A 24136-nucleotide genomic window follows, 5' to 3' on the forward strand; every position below is an offset into this window, starting at 1 on the left:
GTACGAAAAATACGGTACTTCACATCAAATATTCAACTTTGAATTATTTTTCGGGGAAATATTGCATATTTTGTGTGTTTGCCATATAAAAAAACAAAGTTTTATTTGACAAAAGGGGCATAAGACTAACAGATTTAAAAAAATATGTATAAAAAACGTCTAATCGATGGATAGATCTGAAGTGTTATAAGTAAAACTAAAAATTTATGATTTTATGAGTGGGGGCCCTTTTGAATCCCCAATAATTTTAGTTAATTAGCTAGTTTAATTTTGTTTTTTAAAACTGTCATTGCTCAAAAATAATAATGATGTTGTTATGAATTGTTGACCTCTTTAAAGATCCAATTACCTCACATTATGTTCCACTTGGAAAACATTTTTTGGGGGGGAAATATTGCATATTTTGAGGTTTTGCCATAAAAAACAGGGTTTTCTTTACTTTATATCAGGGGTGTCAAGGCCCGTGAATGAATGATCAATGGCCCCCGGGGTGATATTTGATTAGTATTAGAACCGGCCCGCGGGCCACAGTCGCCTGCTGCTGTTTTGCACGCACCAATACTCCATCAGTGTTGACGCTAGAAATTTTCCAAATGGGGTCCCACAGTACATTTTTGGGGTCCCACTTTTTTGTAACCGTTTTGAAAACAAATGATAAATGTATGCATTATCCTGTTATATCTCACATTCTATATTGTGTTTTGAAAAAAAGTTGTCATAAACATTCATTAAAAAAATTCATTAAAAAAATAAATAATACAAAAGGAAAATGTTCATGCATATGTTATAAACATTCATTCACTTTATTCTTTCCTTCATGGATCTAAACTTTACCGGTATTGTTTTGTAATATTTTCATAATGTGTTTGTTCTATTTTTGGCCAAAATAAAAGTGGTTAGATTGTCCGCCCTGAGATCGGTAGGTTGTGAGTTCAAACCCCCGGCCGAGTCATACCAAAGACTATAAAAATGGGACCCATTACCTCCCTGATTGGCACTCAGCATCAAGGGTTGGAATTGGGGGTTGAATCACCAAAAATTAATCCCGGGCGCGGCACCGCTGCTGCCCACTGCTCCCCTCACCTCCCAGGGGGTGATCAAGGGTGATGGGTCAAATGCAGATGACACATTTCACCACACCTAGTATGTGTGTGACAATCATTGGGACTTTAACTTAACTTTATTTTTTAGTTCTAATGCTATGATTTTAATAGTCCGGCCTGCGTGTACACAGATTTTCCTCCATGTGGCCCCTGAGCTAAAATGAGTTTGACACCCCTGAGCTAGAAGCAAACTTCAACTTCAAGCTTGAAGCTACAACCATCACTGCACCAAACCCATTAATTGTTCTGTATTTTTTCTCACCCTTGGCCATGGTCTTCATCTGGTTGTGACGGTCCGGGTGCCAGCCAACACAGCATGGTAGGGACGGAACCGCCATGGAGAGAGAGGACGCGGAGTGAAGGATTTCAGGCTGCAGAGGAAAGCACCATGGAGATGGTGGGGTGAGACATAAATCTGAGCGAACATGTCGGGACAGTGCCGTGATTTAGGGGTCTTTTACAAGGTTTATGTTGCACTAAAAGTGAAGGGGCCAGTTAGTTTTAGCCTGTCGTTCTCACCCAGTAAATCTGTGAAACACGCATTGTTCCCTCCTGCAAATGTCCTCCGTGTCTCTGGGAGACACCGCGGGTCTTTACGAGGACAGCCGTCCCCATTAAACGATTATCAACAGTAGTTTTAACGAGCCCCGGCTGCTGGGTCGCCGTCAGGGCCAAGTGGGAAGTGAGCCAGGGCCCCGGCACCTGGTCTGTCAATCAGCGGCCCCGGCTAAAACCTCCCGGGGGGAAACATTGAGCGCTCCCCAGGCCCGGCCCTAACCAATCTGGCGCCCTAGGCAAGATTTTAGGTGGCGCCCCCCCACATCGGCAGTGAAGTGTATATACTCACAAGAACCCGAATAGCTTTGTCTTTGACCTTTTTTTTTTTACTTACAACTATACCTAATATATAAAGGGGTGGAAAAGTGACTATTACCTGCAGGGCAAACATTAGCTAACCAGAAGGCAATAACAATGTAAACAAAAAACACCTGCTTAAAAGATCTAATACAAATGTCCCTGAGGAATGTAAGGTGGGAGTACTGTAATTACCTAACGTTACATTATTATTTTCCATAACAATTTAGCCCCCTCCACAATATTAACCCGACGTTAAAACAGAACTAGCTATTTATTGATTAGCAATTGCCGAATCATGTAACATTAGCTTAATGCTAAAAAGCCAGGTTACTATCACATTCTGTTGTAACAAATAATATTTCCATTATATAGGCTTTACTTTGCATTTTAATTAACGTGGGATTATTTTTTGTATTTAGAAATAATAGTACCAACTTTTTTTTTTTTTTTCTCTCCAACATTTGTGGCACTGGCGTGGCGCCCCCTGATGGACGGCGCCCTTAGCATTTGCCTATACGGCCTATGCCACGAGCCGGCCCTGGCGCTCCCTGAAAAGCATCCGAAATGACTGCTGCGCGCTCGCTCTATCCGCGGCTCCTTATCGCGCTATACATTCCCCCATAGTGCCACCCTGTTAACATGGAGTCGGGCAACACGAGAGGGCCGCCGAGGCGCTAGCCAGGCATCTTGCTCGCTATGGGACCAAGCGGCTGGAAATGCGGTCAAAGGTCGCAACACAATGCGGAGCAGCAGGTGCTTCCACTCCACTTCAAGTGTAACTTCATGGCTAACTGTGTATGAAGCTAAATGTGTATATTAATATGAAGATAATTGTGTATATTAATATAAAGATAAATGTGTATATTAATATGAAGATAAATGTGTATATTAATATGAAGCTAACAGTTGGCTCCATATTATTATACACAATTAGCCTCATGCTAATATACACAGTTAGCTGCTAACTGTGTATATTAGCATGAGGCTAATTGTGTATAATAATATGGCGCCTACTGCGTGTATTAATATGAAGCTAACTGTGTATATTAACATAAGGCTAACTGTGTATATTATTATGAGGCTAATATAAGGCTGAGTATATTAGGTGTCCAAACTTTTTGACTTGGGGCCAAAAGCCAAAGTAACTATATACTGTATATATATATACACACTAGGGCTGGGCGATATTGGCTTTTATTAATATCTCGATATTTTTAGGCCATATCGCGATATACGATATATATCTCGATATTTAACTTGATGCATACAGGTAAAAGCCAGTAAATTAGAATATTTTGAAAAACTTGATTTATTTCAGTAATTGCATTCAAAAGGTGTAACTTGTACATTATATTTATTCATTGCACACAGACTGATGCATTCAAATGTTTATTTCATTTAATTTTGATGATTTGAAGTGGCAACAAATGAAAATCCAAAATTCCGTGTGTCACAAAATTAGAATATTACTTAAGGCTAATACAAAAAAGGGATTTTTAGAAATGTTGGCCAACTGAAAAGTATGAAAATGAAAAATATGAGCATGTACAATACTCAATACTTGGTTGGAGCTCCTTTTGCCTCAATTACTGCGTTAATGCGGCGTGGCATGGAGTCGATGAGTTTCTGGCACTGCTCAGGTGTTATGAGAGCCCAGGTTGCTCTGATAGTGGCCTTCAACTCTTCTGCGTTTTTGGGTCTGGCATTCTGCATCTTCCTTTTCACAATACCCCACAGATTTTCTATGGGGCTAAGGTCAGGGGAGTTGGCGGGCCAATTTAGAACAGAAATACCATGGCCTGTAAACCAGGCACGGGTAGATTTTGCGCTGTGTGCAGGCGCCAAGTCCTGTTGGAACTTGAAATCTCCATCTCCATAGAGCAGGTCAGCAGCAGGAAGCATGAAGTGCTCTAAAACTTGCTGGTAGACGGCTGCGTTGACCCTGGATCTCAGGAAACAGAGTGGACCGACACCAGCAGATGACATGGCACCCCAAACCATCACTGATGGTGGAAACTTTACACTAGACTTCAGGCAACGTGGATCCTGTGCCTCTCCTGTCTTCCTCCAGACTCTGGGACCTCGATTTCCAAAGGAAATGCAAAATGTGCATGGTTGGGTGATGGTTTGGGGTGCCATGTCATCTGCTGGTGTCGGTCCACTCTGTTTCCTGAGATCCAGGGTCAACGCAGCCGTCTACCAGCAAGTTTTAGAGCACTTCATGCTTCCTGCTGCTGACCTGCTCTATGGAGATGGAGATTTCAAGTTCCAACAGGACTTGGCGCCTGCACACAGCGCAAAATCTACCCGTGCCTGGTTTACGGACCATGGTATTTCTGTTCTAAATTGGCCCGCCAACTCCCCTGACCATAGACCCATAGAAAATCTGTGGGGTATTGTGAAAAGGAAGATGCAGAATGCCAGACCCAAAAACGCAGAAGAGTTGAAGGCCACTATCAGAGCAACCTGGGCTCTCATAACACCTGAGCAGTGCCAGAAACTCATCGACTCCATGCCACGCCGCATTAACGCAGTAATTGAGGCAAAAGGAGCTCCAACCAAGTATTGAGTATTGTACATGCTCATATTTTTCATTTTCATACTTTTCAGTTGGCCAACATTTCTAAAAATCCCTTTTTTGTATTAGCCTTAAGTAATATTCTAATTTTGTGACACACGGAATTTTGGATTTTCATTTGTTGCCACTTCAAATCATCAAAATTAAATGTAACAAACATTTGAATGCATCAGTCTGTGTGCAATGAATAAATATAATGTACAAGTTACACTTTTTGAATGCAATTACTGAAATAAATCAAGTTTTTCAAAATATTCTAATTTACTGGCTTTTACCTGTATAATAGGGCGCATTAAAGGAGTCATATTATTATTATTTTTCTAAATTGAAAACACTTCCATGTGGTCTACATAACATGTAATGGTGGTTCTCTGGTCAAAATGTTGCAGAGATGATGTTTATAGGGCCATGTCCTTCGCTATGTAATAAGTTACTGCGGACGTTATCTCCTTGTGTTTGTGACTATGTTTTTCATATGGTGTTGATCTGTAAATGGAAGACGTCAGGCTCATTTGTCAGTGCAGGTTGTTTCGGCATTTTTTTGGGTGTGGCATCGGCCGGAGATGTTAACGTACAGAGTTTCGAGCACTCTTCATTCTCTCGCGGGTGACTTTTTAAATGAAAAAACAAATTATGTTCCCTCTAATTGTTCATGTGTCTGAGCAAACACAAAAACTCCCTGAGCATTCAGTGAACATCACACGTGGCAATACCAGCAGCACACCTGTCTCAAACCAATATTTTATAATAACACTCAAATGAGAGGAGTCATTTTCAGGAGATTATTTTATAATATTAGTGATTTGGCCCACTTGTAATGAAAATAAAATAAATCTTGTTTTTCATAAGCTAGGGATTAGTATTGTACAATATGTCTGGGTGGGGGTCCTGCTTTGGAAATCATTTGTACCCCTTTCAGAGATGACATTTAGTTCCCCTTAAACATCCTCATGTTGCACAATGAAATATAAGCATAGGATGAATTCCTGTAACTTTATCTAGTAACAGCATTTTATGATTAATATCAATAAATTAACAGTAATAATAAATTACAGTAGAATAAGCACACGTATGACTGAGGAGTCATAGTGTAACTTTGTGTGGTGTTTGAGTTGTCCGACTTTTTGTGTGGCCATAAACGCACCAGTGGCTTAGTGGTATGCGTGTTGGTGATGGATGACAAGTTGCTTTTGGCCTGCTTTGTACGGCAGAAAATGACTAGTTTTTCGAGATAGAAGTTTTTTACTCATGTTTTTGGTGTGGTTATGGCCGAATATAAACAGTTTTGCTCAATAAAGTGATCGATATAATTCCTGTCCTCGAAGCATCTCCATAGACGTTACAATAATTGAACGGTGTTGACGAACACCGTTAGGGCCGCTTGTTGTCATTGTCACTCAGAGTTGCATTGCAAAATTATACAGAATAAATGTGTTTATTTTGTTTAGTATTCAGATGGGATTTGATTTGGTGCGCGGCATATATTTGCTGTGCGCAGAGGACGCTTGAGCAGTGTGCAATTGCGCAGGCGCGCACCTTAGAGGAACCTTTTGTAGCAACGCTTCTGCTGCATACTTTGCATATTACTGTTGTCTGCTGAATATCTTCCCGCTTGAAGCCAAACTACCGCCAGATGATGGACTCCGTGCTGGTTTTTGGGGCAGTAATTGTTCTTCCTCCATTTGTGATCAGTTTCGCACCTTCTCTTGTATTGTCACTCGCACCGCTCCGCTTGTACCACCTGCCTCAGCTAACGTTAGCCATGCTGCTACCTCTCTGCTGGGCGAGGGCGTATGACACTACACGCGCGACAGTATGTGAGGTATGGAAGAAGGTGCGCTTGTTTTACGCCCCTGTGAGAAGGAGAGACGAGAAAGAGTGAGAAACGCCTGTAGTGTAATGCCCGCAGCTAAAAGCAACTGTGTGAGAACGTATACGCCAATATCACGATATCACGATATAATCATTTTGTATTTCGCACAGAGGCAAACCCGCGATATATCGAGTATATTCCTGTATATCGAGTATATGTGTATTACACACACACACATTATATATATATATATATATATATATATATATATATATATATATATATGTGTGTGTCTTAATAAGATTATCCAAAAAATAGTGCTCGATACCGTGGTAGAGCGCAATATATGTATGTGTGCGAAAAAATCACAAAACTACTTCATCTCTACAGGCCTGTTTCATGAGGGGTTCCCTCAATCATCAGGAGATTTTTGAGGGAACATTGATTGAGGGAACCCCTCATGAAACAGGCCTGTAGAGATGAAGTAGTCTTGTGATTTTTTTCCCACACATACATATATATATATATATATATATATATACACATATGTATGCACGTGTGTGTGTGTATATATATATATATATATATATATGTATATATATATATATATATATATATATACACACAGATATATGCACGTGTGTGTGTATATATATATATATATATATATATATATATATATATATATATATATATACGTGCACGCATATATATACGTGTGTGTGTATATATATATATTTATATGTATATATACACGTATATATACACGTGTGTGTGTGTGTGTGTGTGTATATATATATATTCACATATATACACGTGTGTATATAAATGTGTGTATATATATATGTACACATATATATACATATATATGGGAATAAGCGGTAGAAAATGGATGGATGGATGTATGTGTATATATATATATATATACATATATATATACATACATACAGATATACATATATATACATAGACACACGTATATATAATTATATATATACTATATACATATATGTGTATGTATATATATATATATATATATATATATACATATGTAACCTGTGTATATATATATATATGTATATATATATACATATATAACCTGTACATATATAATTATAAATATATATACTTATATATACACATGTATATACATACATAATATACATATATATATATATGTATGTATATATATATATATATATATATATATATATATATATATATATATATACATACACATATAAATATATATACATACATATATATGTATATTTATACATACATAATATACATATATATATATATATATATATATACACATTTATTTATACGTACATAATATACATATATATAAATATATATGTATATATATACACACATTTATTTAATGGATATATAATTAATATAATTTGATATTAAGAGTTTGTGAAAGTCCGACTCCTACCTTGTTTACTTCCGTGACAACCTCCTTAAAGTTTTGTAATCAATCAGAAATGTCAAACAGCTAAAATGTGCCAAATATGGATACGTGTGGAAAGAAAGCTTTGCAATTGTCCCATCATGCATTGCAGGAGATTTAAATGGTTGTAAATTTGAATTATGTGTTGTGATAGGACATTTTTTTTATAATATCCACAAAGTTCAGTGAGCAGGTTGTGTTATATGTGACCATGTGTGTTGACTTTTTGTGTCAGTTTATATGCGCCATGAGTGGGAAAGGTGTTTGGATTGGGTCATATATTAAAATGTTGTGCTTTATACACTTCTCAGTGCAATTCATAATCTTTAACCTGAATTGCTTTCGAAATTATACTGCCAGATATTTAAAATTAGGTTGGAGGCCCCCCACAGGGCATAGTCCTTATTAAACTTGTGTAGTCTCACGGGCGTAAATAAACACGCTGGCAGGCCGCATTTGGCCCGCAGGCCGTAGTTTGGACACCCCTTCTCGAGATCAATTTTAAATCTATCTATATGTTTTTCTAATTTTTTTCATGTTTTTTTTTGGTTCTTTTATGCCATTTTTGTCTAAGAAAACATTGTTTTTATAAAGCAAACACAAAGTATGCAATATTTTCCCAAACAAATTTCAAAGAGGAATATTTGATGACCCCCAGGCCGCACTTTGTACACCCCTGGTGTATGTTAATATGAAGGTAACTGTGTGTGTCAATATGACGCTAATATGGCCCTCTGCCACACCGGAGTCCGCGTGGACTGTGGAAGGACCGGAGGTGATGCGCAGGAAGAGGCGGGGCTGCAGAGCTGGTGTCGGGCTTCACGAAGCATTAAAATACATTATTTTTTTGTATATTTTAAATAAAAATACTCAATATTAGGTTTTTATAAATATAATAAATGCAGTTTTGCCCATCTGTCTAGATTTTAGTGACATATATATATATATATATCGTCATCTATCTATTTTCTACTGCTTGTCCCGGTCAGGGTCGCGGGGCTCTGTATACTTATCAAAACAATAAAATATTATTTAGAGGTAATAATATTCAAATATGAAAACTAAATAAAAACAATGATCAATTTTAAGTCAGATGTCTGCTATTCAGATTAAACACGAAGTGAAGAAGGCAAAAGAACCTGCATTTATAATGTACTTCTGATTCTGATTTATACAATATTGTTATTTTCAGGTTCTGACCAGGCGAGCAGTTCTTTGAAGCCGGATCAGGACAACACACACACACACACACTTATACGTTACATTTACATCAGTGTCAATTGGCTTGAAATGTTCCATCATCTTCTATTTGTAGCCAGTAGCATCCTTTGCAGCTTCACTGAATGTGTTTACGTCCTTGATATGTTTTTCAGATGGGTGAGGCCGGGGGCACGTGTATGCAAATGAGCGCGGTATACTGGAGAGCGTCAGAGTCTCCATCTGATCCTGGATCACATGAGACGCCAGCGGCCAACCCAAACCTTTGCGAATTCTTCCTCCGACACCCCTCCCTCCCCACCTGCCCATCTGGAAGTTAATAAGAGGGAACCCGCGCAGAGATTCCCTCACAAGCTCACACTTGGACGCAGACAACACTCACAGAACACAAACGGAACCATGCCTGTGCCAAAGAAAGCAGGTAGGACTTTTTTTTTTTAAATCATTTACTGTATGCTACTGCAACTTGATGTACTTTTCATGGGTTCTCATCCATTAGAACTAGACAAATATGGCAACAAAGTGCAGCTGGACATATACAAAACAAGGACAATTTTATTAATTTTTTAAATTTAAAATAAAAACATAATAAATTATAAAATGTAGTATATGTTTTAAATTATTTATTATTTTTATTGTTTTAAAAATATTGGCAATTCAATGAATTTTTAAAATAAATTAACTAATTAAATCATTTGAATACAATTTTTAAAAATATATACCGTATATTTCGGAGTATAAGTCGCACCTGCCGAAAATGCATTATAAAGAAGGAAAAAACATATATAAGTCAAACTATGAAAAAAACTGCGACTTATAGTCCGAAAAATATATACATTTATGTTTAGATGTGTGTTACTTGTATGTATTGTAAACAAAAAGGTTTTTATATAACTTAATAACTATGTTTTCTTTACATTACTAATCATAGTAAATAATAGTGTGTAGTAATATTATATTATCCACTTTCCTGTCTTCCTTGCAGCTACACGCAAACAAATTACCCTCATTTTAGTCTTCCAGGCAAACACCTCTGTTTGCTTCAGATATTTTTCTCGGTATAGAGTAGCGGAGAGGCAGGGGGTCGTCATCCATCATGTCAGCACGGCGCAGGAAATACCCTCGCGCTGCGAGTGTTGCTTACTAAATCCTCCCATGTATCACACGGGCTCACGCAATTCCACGGCTTTTGTCTGGTGTCGGCCTTGGCGAGGCCTTACGTAACACGCCAGCGACCTTTGACCTCCCAACTTTTGGCCACCTCCATGCAAACGGGATGTTTTAACGCACACGCTCCAAACAGGACCTCCCGTGCTCTATGAGGTGTTTCATGGAAAACGACAAAGACCCCTATGAAGCTTTACTAGTGGTCGGGAATGACGCCAGGATTCATCCCGAGTTAGCCCCTCCCACTCCCTCCATGATCCTTTTCAAGCTCCACGCCAACGGCGCCCCCAACATTGTCACTCATTCTAAATCTCCACCTGATTATCAAGTTCTGTTTTTAGTCCGCACTTAAATCAGGGGTGTCCAAAATGCAGCCCGCAGCTATTTTTTTCAACAGCACATTTTAAAAATACGATTAAATAATAAACACATTTAAAAAATACATAAAAAAGTGGAATAAAAGAGCAAACAGGTGAAATGTAACGAGGAAAAAGTTGCAATGTTGACTCTATAACTACACAAACCTGCCATGCAAGCTTTTTTTTTTTCCATTCAAAAAACAAAGTTTTCTTTGATAAAAAGGTATAAAACAATTTTTTTTAAAAACAAAAAAACGTATAATCGACGGATAGATCCGAAGATGATCTCGAGACTTTAGCGTTGAGAGTACAATAAAAAAAAATGTATGACATATTTTTAACACTTTTACGAGTGGGGCCCTTTTGGATCCCCAATATTTTTAGTGGGATTTAAAAAATATATAATAATTATTTTATTGCTTAAAAAATAAAAATGAATCAACGTTGTTATTAATTATTGACCTACTTAAGTCTCCAACTACTACACATCAAATAGACATTTTTGGGGAGGAAAATATTTAATTGCTAAAAACTTTGTTTTCTTTGACAAAAAGGGCATACAACAGAGAAAAAAATATATAACTTTATATTGACAGATAGACCTGGAGTTGATCTAGAGATTTAGGCAGTGAATAATAAAATATTTGAATAATAATGTTTATGACTTATTTCTAACATTTTGAACACTGAGTGGACCCGGGACAAAAAATTTAAAAAAATCTATTCATTGTACTGGTTTAATATGCTTTAATTGTCCAGTGTGCGGCCCTCAGTAGAAAAAGTTTGGACACCCCTGACTTAAGTCCTCCACATACCAAAGACTATAAAAATGGGACCCATTACCTCCCTGCTTGGCACTCAGCATCAAGGATTGGAATTGGGGGTTAAATCACCAAAAATGATTCCCGGACGAGGCACCGCTGCTGCTCACTGCTCTACTCACCTCCCAGGGGGTGAACAAGGGGATGGGTCAAATACAGAGGACACATTTCACCACACCTAGTGTGTGTGTGACAATCATTGGTACTTTAACTTTTAACTGTATCTGATGTAGAGACGGCGTCCACTCATCAGCCGTCCTCTTTATCGGCCCCGCCCCCCAAGCTGGCACCGTTCCCACCCCTCAGATATCTCGCTCGCCAAGGTTGCTCCAGAAGCGGTAAAGACGATGAAGATCGATTACCGTCTCCCCTTTCTTCTTCGTATCGTCTATATTAAAACTTTGAGGAGCTCAGCGTTATTCCAAAGGTTTTACTTTCATTCCTTTCAATCGCTGCGGGGGGCTTTTCTGGGAGGAAGGAAGGGAGTGGATGAGGTCAGTTGTCAGCCTGTTGTCCCGCCACCCTGGCATGATGGCTTCATCAAACAACGATCCCAGCTTCAATCTGGCGTGGAATCGGACCCTAATCCTGAAGCGTGCCGTGATTAAGAGCGTGGTGTTGTGTTGGTTGTGCTGGTGTGGATGGCGTTAGTCAGGCACCGGCGTCCATCTTTAGATGTTTTATGGCAGCGGCAAATGTCGGGATCCACCGCGGATCTCGGATCGCAGCTCGGGCCGCTCCGGATGCCAGAACCATCCTTAAATCAAAATCCCATCGTAAAAGCCTCTCACGACATTTCGAGGAAAGCGATGCTTATCCCCGCCCCCACCCTCGCCCACATCAGATGAGTGCAGATGTTAAAACTGCACCCCCAAGCCCAAAGTCCACTCTGACACGCTGATGGCAAGGTGCCGGGCCGATGGATCCAATGGAGGTTTGGGTTTCATCTGGCTAAGGACCACCTGGGGGAGCTCAGCATCGCCACATACGGCGGACGCCGTCACTTTAAGGATCAGACGCCATGACAGGCAGGCGCCGTCTTACAGTAGCGCATTGTCTGTGTGCACGCTTCAGCAAAAACTAACTGAACCGAAGCAGACCTCATCCTTTATTCCCGAAGTATCGGCAATAATCTCATTAATATTTCAAACTTTTTGCTTTGTTTCAGCTACGAAGTCATCTTTAATTTCAATGAATTCTAACGTCAACACTAAGAAGTAATACTACGACGCACAAATATACTACAAAATATTAAAGTCACCATTCTATGAGGATAACAACGTTGCATGTTGAGGTAAAATTGTAATAAAGCAGAAAATAACGATACCCCCAAAATACTTTTTTGCTAAAAATCTTAATATTTTATAAATAAACTTTTAATTTTGCAGCAAGTTGTAATATTTCGGGGAAAAACATTGTCGTGATTTTGCACTAAGTAACATCTTTAGAAAAAAGGCGTAGTCTTAACAATGGTCGTAATCTTGTAACAGTAACGTTTTTCTTTAAAGTCGCAATCATGCAAAAAGTCGTAACATAAAAAAAAAATTACACGTTATTACATGTATTTGTCGTAATATTTTGGGGGAAACATTGTCGTCATTTTGCAGTAATTGGTAACATTTTAAGGAAAAAGTCGTAGTCTTGTAGTAAGTCTTACGAAAGGTCCTCATTTTGTAAGTCACAGTCAGGCAAAAAGTCGTAACATTTAAAAAAATAATCGTATAATTTTGCAGCAAGTTGTAATATTTTGGGGAAAATATTGTCGTGAATTTGCACTAAGTGGTAACATCTTAAGAAAAAAAGTCGTAGTCTAGTAGTAAGTCTTAACAATGGTCGTAATCTTGTAACAGTAACGTTTTTCTTTGAAGTCGCAATCATGCAAAAAGTCATAACATTTAAAAAAAAATACACGTAATTACATGTATTAGTCGTAATATTTGGGGAAAACATTGTCGTTATTTTGCAGTAATTGGTAACATTTTAAGGAAAAAGTCGTAGTCTTGTCGTAAGTCTTACGAAAGGTCCTCATTTTGTAAGTCACAGTCAGGCAAAAAGTCGTAACATTTAAAAAAATAAACGTATAATTTTGCAGCAAGTTGTAATATTTTGGGGAAAATATTGTCGTGAATTTGCACTAAGTGGTAACATCTTAAGAAAAAAAGTCGTAGTCTAGTAGTAAGTCTTAACAATGGTCGTAATCTTGTAACAGTAACATTTTTCTTTAAAGTCGCAATCATGCAAAAAGTCATAACATTTTTTAAAAAATACACGTAATTACATGTATTAGTCGTAATATTTGGGGAAAACATTGTCGTTATTTTGCAGTAATTGGTAACATTTTAAGGAAAAAGTCGTAGTCTTGTCGTAAGTCTTACTAAAGGTCCTCATTTTGTAATAGTTAAATTTTTTTCTCTAAAGTCACAGTCAGGCAAAAAGCCATGACATTTAAAAAAATAAACGTGTAATTTTGCAGCAAGTTGTAATATTTCGGGGAAAATATTATTGTGATTTTGCACAAAGTGGTAACATGTTAAGAAAAAAAGTTGTAGTCTTGTAGTAAGTCTTAACAATGGTTTTGATCTTATTATAGTAACATTTTTCTTTAAAGTCGCAGTTATGCAAAAAGTCGTAACATTGAAAAAAATTACACGTCCGATTTTGCAATAAGTCGTAATATTTTGGGGAAAACATTGTCGTGATTTTGCAGTACTGGGTAACATTTGAGGGAAAAGTCGTAGTCTTGTAGTAAGTCGTAAGAAAGGTCCTCATTGTGTAATAGTTAAATGTTTTCTTTAAAGTCGCAGTCAGGCAAAAAGTCATAACATTTAAAAAAATTACACGTCTAATTTTGCAGTAAGTCGTAATATTTTGGGAAAAACATTGTCGTGATTTTGCATTAAGTGGTAACATCTTAAGAAAATGAGTTGTAGTCTTGTAGTAAGTCTTAACAATGGTCGTAATCTTGTAACAGTAAAAATTTTCTTTAAAGACGCAGTCATGCAAAAAGTCGTAACATTTAAAAAAATTACATGTCTAATTTGCAGTAAATCGTAATATTTTGGGGGAAACATTGTCGTAATGTTGCAGTAATTGGTAACATATTAAGGAAAAGTCGTAGACTTGTAGTAAGTCGTAAGAAAGTTCCTCATTTTGTAACAGTAACATTTTTTCTTTAAAGTCGCAGTCAGGCGAAAAGTCATAACATTTAAAAAAAAATTGCACGTCTAATTTTGCAGTAAGTTGTAATATTTTGGGGAAAACATTGTCGTGATTTTGCTATAAGTGGTAACATCTTAAGAAAAAAAGTCATAGTCTTGTAGTAAGTCTTAACAATGGTCTCTTGTTACAGTAAAATGTTTTCCTTTAAAGTTGCAGTCAGGCAAAAAGTCGTAACATTTAAAAAAAAATGACACGTTTAATTTACAATAAGTCGTAATATTTTGGGGAAAACATTGTCGTACTTTTGTAGTAATTGGTAACATTTTAAGGAAAAAGTCGGAAGAAAGTTCCTCATTTTGTAGTAATTGGTAACATTTTAAGGAAAAAGTCGGAAGAAAGTTCCTCATTTTGTAACCGTAACATTTTTTCTTTAAAGTCGCAGTCAGACAAAAAGTCGTAACATTTAAAAAAAAAATAAACATCTAATTTTGCAGTAAGGTGTAATATTATGCGGAAAACATTGTCGTGATTTTGCAGTACTGGGTAACATTTGAGGGAAAAGTCGTAGTCTTGTAGTAAGTCGTAAGAAAGGTCCTCATTGTGTAATAGTTAAATGTTTTCTTTAAAGTCGCAGTCAGGCAAAAAGTCATAACATTTAAAAAAATTACACGTCTAATTTTGCAGTAAGTCGTAATATTTTGGGAAAAACATTGTCGTGATTTTGCATTAAGTGGTAACATCTTAAGAAAATGAGTTGTAGTCTTGTAGTAAGTCTTAACAATGGTCGTAATCTTGTAACAGTAAAAATTTTCTTTAAAGACGCAGTCATGCAAAAAGTCGTAACATTTAAAAAAATTACATGTCTAATTTGCAGTAAATCGTAATATTTTGGGGGAAACATTGTCGTAATGTTGCAGTAATTGGTAACATATTAAGGAAAAGTCGTAGTCTTGTAGTAAGTCGTAAGAAAGTTCCTCATTTTGTAACAGTAACATTTTTTCTTTAAAGTCGCAGTCAGGCGAAAAGTCATAACATTTAAAAAAAATTGCACGTCTAATTTTGCAGTAAGTTGTAATATTTTGGGGAAAACATTGTCGTGATTTTGCTATAAGTGGTAACATCTTAAGAAAAAAAGTCATAGTCTTGTAGTAAGTCTTAACAATGGTCTCTTGTTACAGTAAAATGTTTTCCTTTAAAGTTGCAGTCAGGCAAAAAGTCGTAACATTTTAAAAAAAATGACACGTTTAATTTACAATAAGTCGTAATATTTTGGGGAAAACATTGTCGTACTTTTGTAGTAATTGGTAACATTTTAAGGAAAAAGTCGGAAGAAAGTTCCTCATTTTGTAACCGTAACATTTTTTCTTTAAAGTCGCAGTCAGACAAAAAGTCGTAACATTTAAAAAAAAAAATAAACATCTAATTTTGCAGTAAGGTGTAATATTATGCGGAAAACATTGTCGTACTTTTGCAGTTAGTGGTAGAATAAAATATAATTCACTTCACATATTTCCTTACATGGTTCCTTCGATGACTCATGACATGGTTTCCTTCGATAGCTTCCAACATGGTTCCTTAGATCAGTGTTTTTCAACCTTTTTTGAGCCAAGGCACATTTTTTGCGTTGAAAAAATCCGGAGGCACACCACCAGCAGAAATAATAAACTCAGTTGACAGTTAAAAGTCATTGTCGCAATTGTTGGTAATGACTTTAAACCATAACCAAGCATGCATCAATATAGCTCTTGTCTCAAAGTAGGTGTACTGTCACCACTTGTCACATCACACCCTGACTTATTTGGAGTTTTGTGCTGTTTTCTTGTGTGTAGTGTTTTAGTTCTTGTCTTACGCTCCTATTTTGGTGTCTTTTTCTCTTTTGTTGGTATTTTCCTGTAGCAGTTTCATGTCTTATATTTTCCGCATCTACTTTGTATTAGCAATCAAGAATATTTCAGTTGTTTTTATCCTTCTTCGTGGGGACATTGTTGATTGTCATGTCATGTTCGGATGTAAATTGTGGACGCCGTCTTTGCTCCACAGTAAGTCTTTGCTGTCGTCCAGCATTCTGTTATTGTTTACTTTGTAGCCAGTTCCGTTTTACTTTTGTTCTGCATAGCCTTCCCTAAGCTTCAGTGCCTTTTCTTAAGGGCACTCACCTTTTGTTTAATTTTGGTTTAAGCATAAGACACCTTTTTACCTGCATTTACAAAGCAATTAGCTACCGGCTGCCACCTACTGATATGGAAGAGTATTACACGGTTACTCTGCCGAGCTCTAGACAGCACCGACACTCAACAACAACACATCATTTGCAGACTATAATTAATTGTTATAGGCGCAAAGTTGAAAAGCCAGCATCTATGATGGTATGGGGGTGTATTAGTGCCCAAGACATGGGTAACTTACACATTTGTGAAGGCACCATTAATGCTGACAGGTACATACAGGTTTTGGAGCAACATATGTTGCCATCCAAGCAACGTTATCATGGACGCCCCTGCTTATTTCAGCAAGACAATGCCAAGCCACGTGTTACATCAACGTGGCTTCAGAGTAAAAGAGTGCGGGTACTAGACTGGCCTGCCTGTAGTCCAGACCTGTCTCCCATTGCAAAAAATGTTTTTAACCCAAATATGTGAAATTAGATAATCTCCCAACATGGTCCCTGACATGGTTCCTTATATGGCTCCCACAATGGTTCATGACATGGTTCCCTACATTGCTCCCGACATGGTTCCTGACATAATTCCTTACATTGCTCCTGACATAGTTTCTGACATGGTTCCCGATATAGTTTATGACATGGTTCCTGACATGGCTCCCAACATGGTTCCTTATACGGTTCCTGACATTGTTCCCGACATAGTTTATGACATGGTTCCTGACATGGCTCCCAGGACTATTTTGTCTATTTTAGTCCAAAGAAAGGTGTGTGGACACATGAAAGTAGAACATGTTCTTAGAAAGTGTCCTTCACGTCTATCACTGATGCTGAGGGTGCAGGAGTAGAGCAGGTGTGAGGACTTGGAGGAGTATGCGCTGCATTCACGTGACTTTTAATTTAGAGTTGTTTCTACTTAACAGGAAGAAAAAACAGCGCTGCAGCTGAAGGTAAAGACACCATGCATCACTTTGACTTCGAAGTTCTTCACAAAGTCACAATCTTCTCTTCTGTCTCCTCAGAGAAGCTGCCTCCCTACGAGTCCAACATCCCAGAACCCACCACAAGGGCCGACTTTGTCAAACGTCAGTCACAAAATACTCTTTTACTGCACTGGTACAATACTTGTGTATTAACACGTGCATTCTATATCACCAATATGCACTCATCAGACTGGATGCCCATCTCCTTGGACGACAAAACCGCACAGAAACTGCTGTGGATCTCAGAGGGCGGAGCTAAGGTGGCTCGCACCTCCGACGCCGTGTGTCCGTATCCCAACAGGCCCGAGCGATATGAACACTCGCCACAGGTGAGCCTGCGGCGAACAACGTGCACGCCGAATGGAAATTAAATGTCATCTCATGTGCCACAAGCACAGTTTGTTCAAAACGTGCCCGAAACGTTATGGCATTTTATGGCGTTTAAAAAAAAAAAAAATTGTTTTCATAACTTTTTTTTTTTTTAATCTTAGTAATCGAATGAAATTGTAACATTGTTGAAAAAATGTGTAATCTTGCAAGCGGTCGTAACATTAAAAAATATATTTCTGCTATAAAAGTCCAAATTTAGCAAAAATCATAACGTTTTAGAAGATGTAGTAATCTTGCGCTAATTTATAAAACACTTATTTATATAACATTAAATAAAAATCTTAATTTGGAAAAAAATCATAACATTTCTAGAAAGGCTGTAATCTTGCTAGTAGTCTTAAGATTAAAAAAAAAAAATGCAATAAAAGTTGTAATCATATCATTTGAATTGTAATTATTTTTATTATGATTTTATTTTTGATTTTTACATTGTAATTTTCTGGAAAAGCACTTTTAATTTGTAAGGAATTAGCTCTATAAATAAACTTGCCTTGCAATGAAATGCTAAATTTTTAAGAATAAAATTGTAATTTTGCCATAAATCACAACATTTTTAAGAATAAAGTTGTAATTTTGTAGTGAGTCATAACATTTATTTAAAAAAAGGTCGTAATCTTGCGAGAAGTTGTAATATTAAAAAATATATTTCTGCTATAAAAGTCTAAATTTAGCAAAAATCATAACGTTTTAGAAGATGTAGTAATCTTGCGCTAATTTATAAAACACTTATTTATATAACATTAAATAAAAATCTTAATTTGGAAAAAAATCATAACATTCTAGAAAGGCTGTAATCTTGCTAGTAGTCTTAAGATTAAAAAAAAAAAAAAAATGCAATAAAAGTTGTAATCATATCATTTGAATTGTAATTATTTTTATTATGATTTTATTTTTGATTTTTACATTGTAATTTTCTGGAAAAGCACTTTTAATTTGTAAGAAATTAGCTCTATAAATAAACTTGCCTTGCAATGAAATGCTAAATTTTTAAGAATAAAATTGTAATTTTGCCATAAATCACAACATTTTTAAGAATAAAGTTGTAATTTTGTAGTGAGTCATAACATTTATTTAAAAAAAGGTCGTAATCTTGCGAGAAGTTGTAATATTTTAAGAATAAAAACTTAATTTTGCAGTGTGTTTTAAAGTAGTAATCACGCAATATGTTGTAACATTTAAAAATATGTATTTTGCAATAAAAGTTTTTCTTTTAATTTTCAGTAAGTCGTAACATTTTAAGAAGTTGTAATTTCGTGCAAATTCATAACACTAAAAATTTTAATTGCAAATGAAATTGTAACATTTATGTCAAAAATTTTAATCTTACGAGAGGTCGTAACATTAAAGAAATCTTTCTGCAATAAAATTAGAAATTTTGCAAAAAGTCGTAATGTTTTAGAAGTTCTATGCGCTAATTTAGAACATTTGAAAATAATCCAAATTTTGAAAGAAATTTTAACATTTATAGAAAGGTTATAATCTTGCAAAAAGTTGTAACATTAGAAAAAAATTCTGCAGTAACAGTTGTAATCTTGTTGTAAAATTGTACATTTTTTAAGAATAAAGTTGTAATTTTGCAGCAAGTCGTAACATATATAAAAAAAAGTTTTAAATTTGCAATGAGTGGCAACATTTTAAGGAAAATGGTATACTCTTGTAGTAAGTTACAAAAGTTCAAAAAAAGTCGTAATTTTGCAAGAGGTTGTAACATTTTAAGAATAAAAACTTAATTTCGCAGTAAGTCTTCATTTTTGAAAGAAGCCTTAACGTTTTTTTAAAGTCGTAATCATGCAAGAAGTCGTAACATTTTTACAATAAAAAAGTAATTTTGCAATAAGTCTTATAAAAAGACATTTTGAAAGAAGTTGTGATGCTTTCTTATAATCGTAATCACGCAATAAGCCGTAAAATTTGAAAATGTTTATTCAGAAATAAGTTTTTAAATTTACAATTTGCTATAAGTCGTAACACTTTAAGAAGTTGTAACTTTGTGTTAATTCATAAGAAATTTCAGAACTCTTAGTTTCGGATGAAATTGTAATATTTGTTTCAAAATTTGTAATCTTGCAAGTCATGACAGTCCAAAAAATGTCGTAATACTGCCAGAAGTTGTAACATTTTTACAATAAAAAAGTTATTTTGCAATAAGTCTTATAAAAAAAATACATTTTGAAAGAAGTTGTGATGCTTTCTTAAAGTCGTAATCACGCGAGAAGTAGTAAGATTTAAAAAAAAAAAAAATTTACCATTTGCAAAAAATCGATGAAATTGTAACACTTCTATAAAAGTTATGATCTTGCAAAAAGTCGTCACATTAGAAATAAAAAAATCTGCAATAAAAGTTGTGAATTAGCCTCTAGTTAGTTCACTATAAGAACATGGGGAACTTATTTTAAGCAAAAAAAAAACTATAAATAAATACAACAATTAAAAAATGTAATAATATATAATTTAAAAAAAATAAAAACAATTACCTTATTCCGTTCTACTACACACAATTGTTTAAGGAAAATAAAGTCACAAAAAAAAAAAAAAAAAAAAGCAACATTGCAAGAAAAATATCAATATCAAAATGTAAACAAAGCAACTTCCATAACACGCTGATATTGGGCTTGAAAAAGCACCTGATTTCGCAATGCATTGTGGGGCCTGCAAAAAAAAAAAAAGCATCGGCCCCATGTGCTAGCATCAATCCGATACCCACCTTGGTATCGATTCTTTCAATACTTACGTCGATACACCCAGCCCTACCTATTAGGAGCAAGCAGCTACACAACAGCTAAGCACACGATAGCACACAAGCTAGACATACGTAATAACCATTGAATATTGCAGTGTAAAACAGCACATGCGTCAATATAAACAAGTATCATATAATTATAGCTGCATATTACTTACTTACCAGTAACAACCGTGTCTGCATCATTCAACTCACTGCGTAATGAGCTGAATTATTGTGACCACTAGGTGTCACCAAAAAAAACCACTCCGCTTCAACTTAAAAAGTCCATAATAATTAGGTTCATGTTTTTCATAGCTACCCTTGTTCCGTTTGACTATTTTCACTTTCACTTACATTCCACACTAGAAAAGAAAAAGTTTGATTCCTGCTGATATCGTATCAGATCAGTATCGCTAACAGCCAAGACTTAAAAACGTTACATCTCAGTATAACTGGCCCCCAAGCCAGACTTTGGAGACCCCGCTAGTAAACTAGTCTCACCTTCTCTGCGGCGCCCAGGTCCTGTGCAAGGAGGGTCTTCTGGGCTCCCGGGGCTACTGGGAGGTGGACTACGACGGCTGGGTGGTGATCGGCGTGGTGGCGGAGAGCGCGCCCAGGAAGGACGGCCCCTGCGGCCTGGGGGAGAACGGCAGCTCCTGGGGGGTGGGCTGGTCCGGCTCCTGCTACCAGGTGTGGCACAACGGCGAGAACGTGGACATCAACCTGCCCCTGTGCCACACCATGGGCGTCTACGTGGACCAGCCGGCCGGCATCGTCAAGTTCCTGCTGGTGGAGGGCGAGGACGCCAAGGAGGTGCGGCTGGTCCACAAGTTCAAGATGGGCGTGCAGGAGAAGCTTCACCCCGCCATGTGGGTGGGCACAAACTCCTTCTGCCTCATCAGGAAGAAGGAGCAGTGACTCCGCTCAGGCGTGGAAGTGGACATTGAGAAGAAGCCACCTGTGGGGCGTTAACCTCCTCCTCAGTGCAAATATTCAAGTAACACCCACAATCCTTGGTGCTGTAAACATGGCCGTTTCTGCCCGCTCCATTTTCTAAGACTTTTTCTGACTAGTGAAAATCTCCCAAAACTTGTCTTTTTATGGTATTAACGTGTTTTTATTCATAACCTTGTCAAAATCTCCCCAAATTTGTCTCAAACATTAATATAGTTTTATTGTTAACATTTTAGTTATGTTATGATCATGTTATTCACAATTAACCCTGCAACCTCATATTTGTGCTAAACTTTTTTGTCTATTATTTTATAGTTTTTGTTATCGTGTTATTATTCATAACCAGCCACCCTTTACATTGTCAAAATCTCCCCAAACTTGTCTCATACATTTGTGCTCTATTTTTTTGTCTATTACAGTTTTAATGTTAACATTTTAGTTTTTATGTTATGTGTTATTCACAATTACCCTGATGATGTCAAAATCTCTCTGTCTATTGTTTTTATGTTATTGTTTCAGTTTTCATATTATTAACGTTATATTAACCATAACCAGCCTCCCCTTACATTGTCAAAATCTCCCCAAACTTGTCCTAAACGTTTGTGCTGCTAATTATGTCTTGTCTATTAGTTTTTAAGTCAATGTGTGTGTGTGTGTATGTATGTATATATATATATACATATATATATATATATACATATATATATGCAAACATACATACATACATATGAGTATACATATATATACATATATACATATATGTATATATGTGTATATATACATGTGTGTGTGTGTGTGTGTGTGTATGTATATATATACATATATACATACATTATATATATATATATATATATATAGACATACATACATACATACATACATACATGAGTATACTTATATATATACATATACGTATATGTATATATACATGTGTATATATATATATATATATATGTGTGTATATATATATGTATATGTGTGTGTATATATATATATGTGTGTGTGTGTATATATATATATATATATATATATATATATATATATATATATGTCTTAATAAGGTTATCCAAAAAATAGTGCTTGATACCGTAGTAGAGCGCAATATATGTATGTGTGGGGAAAAAAAATCACAAGACTATTTCATCTCTACAGGCCTGTTTCATGAGGGGGGTACCCTCAATCGTCAGGAGATTTTAATGGGAGCATTCGCATACAATGGTTTATATAGGGCACAGAGTGGGTGGGTACAGGCTGGCCTAGGGGCGTGGTGGTTGGTTCATGTGTTACCTAGGAGGTGTTTCCGTCTATGGCGGCATGTTGTTACAATTTCGCTGCGCTTGTTGAGGGATGACAGGTCTGGACGGTAGATAATAAATAGTTTCTCTTTCAAGCATAACCTAAGCAACCTATGCTTGAAAGAGAAACTGTTTATTATCTACCGTCCAGACCTGTCATCCCTCAACAAGCGCAGCGAAATTGTAACAACATGCCGCCATAGACGGAAACACCTCCTAGGTAACACATGAACCAATCACCACGCCCCTAGGCCAGCCTGTACCCACCCACTCTGTGCCCTATATAAACCATGGTATGCGAATGCTCCCATTAAAATCTCCTGACGATTGAGGGTACCCCCCTCATGAAACAGGCCTGTAGAGATGAAATAGTCTTGTGATTTTTTTCCCCCACACATACATATATATATATATGTATATATATATATATATATGTGTGTATATATACACATGTATGTTTGTATATATACATATATCCATCCATTTTCTACCGCTTGTCCCTTACGGGATCGTGGGGGTGCTGGAGCCTACCCCAGCTGTTTTATGTTATGGACATGTTCTTGATAATCAACCCCGCAATTTTATCAAAATCTTATTGTGCTACAAACTTTTTTTGTCTACTTTAATATTGTTTTTATGTTTACGTGTAATTAACATGTTATTCATAACCAACCAATTATACCCAAACTCGTCTCAAGCGTTTGTGCTCAATCATAGTTTTAAAGTTAACATTGTATAGTTTTTATGTTATGAGCGTGTTATTCATAATTCACCCCGCAACCTTTTTTTTAAATCTCATATATTTGCCAGAAACTTTTTTTTGTCTGTTATGTTAATGTTTTATAGTTTTTGTTAACATAATAATAATGGATTAGATTTACATAGCGCTTTTCTATCGACTAGATACTTAAAGCACTCAGTGTTATTGTTCATAACCAGCCTCCAAAAGTGTCCCCAGTTTGTTTGTCTATTTTTTTGTTTTGTTATTGTTGTAATAATCAAAACCACTGTTAACATCCATCCATTTTCTACCGCTTATTCCCTTTGGGGTCGCTGGAGCCTATCTCAGCTACAATCGGGCGGAAGGCGGGGTACA

At 36.4% G+C, this 24136-nt stretch overlaps 1 protein-coding gene across 2 annotated transcripts; it reads left to right on the forward strand.

The window, feature by feature from the left end:
• Positions 1-1807: 1807 nt before the first annotated feature.
• On the forward strand, positions 1808-22387 carry LOC133620572 (tripartite motif-containing protein 16). 2 transcript variants are annotated; one of them, XM_061982159.2, is made up of 6 exons: positions 1808-2714; positions 9004-9450; positions 17620-17646; positions 17719-17781; positions 17869-18008; positions 21311-22387. In XM_061982159.2, the coding sequence occupies exons 2-6, from the start codon at positions 9267-9269 to the stop codon at positions 21707-21709; spliced, it is 813 nt and encodes a 270-aa protein (XP_061838143.1). In that variant the 5' UTR covers positions 1808-2714; positions 9004-9266; the 3' UTR covers positions 21710-22387. The 2 variants fall into 2 exon arrangements, with proteins under 2 accessions (XP_061838143.1, XP_061838144.1); XM_061982160.2 differs by having other exon boundaries at positions 9185-9450.
• Positions 22388-24136: the final 1749 nt, after the last annotated feature.

This window comes from Nerophis lumbriciformis, linkage group LG24 (assembly GCF_033978685.3).
Source record: "Nerophis lumbriciformis linkage group LG24, RoL_Nlum_v2.1, whole genome shotgun sequence".
In the NCBI taxonomy this organism is placed as follows: domain Eukaryota; kingdom Metazoa; phylum Chordata; class Actinopteri; order Syngnathiformes; family Syngnathidae; genus Nerophis; species Nerophis lumbriciformis.

What these genes read in the sequence shown, in the direction of transcription:
- LOC133620572 (XM_061982159.2), top strand. Translation starts at nt 9,267, where the DNA reads ATGAGACGCCAGCGGCCAACCCAAACCTTTGCGAATTCTTCCTCCGAC. An exon ending in AAACAGCGCTGCAGCTGAAG is followed by an intron (nt 17,647 to 17,718) that starts GTAAAGACACCA and finishes CTGTCTCCTCAG; the next exon opens with AGAAGCTGCCTCCCTACGAG. An exon ending in AAGGGCCGACTTTGTCAAAC is followed by an intron (nt 17,782 to 17,868) that starts GTCAGTCACAAA and finishes TGCACTCATCAG; the next exon opens with ACTGGATGCCCATCTCCTTG.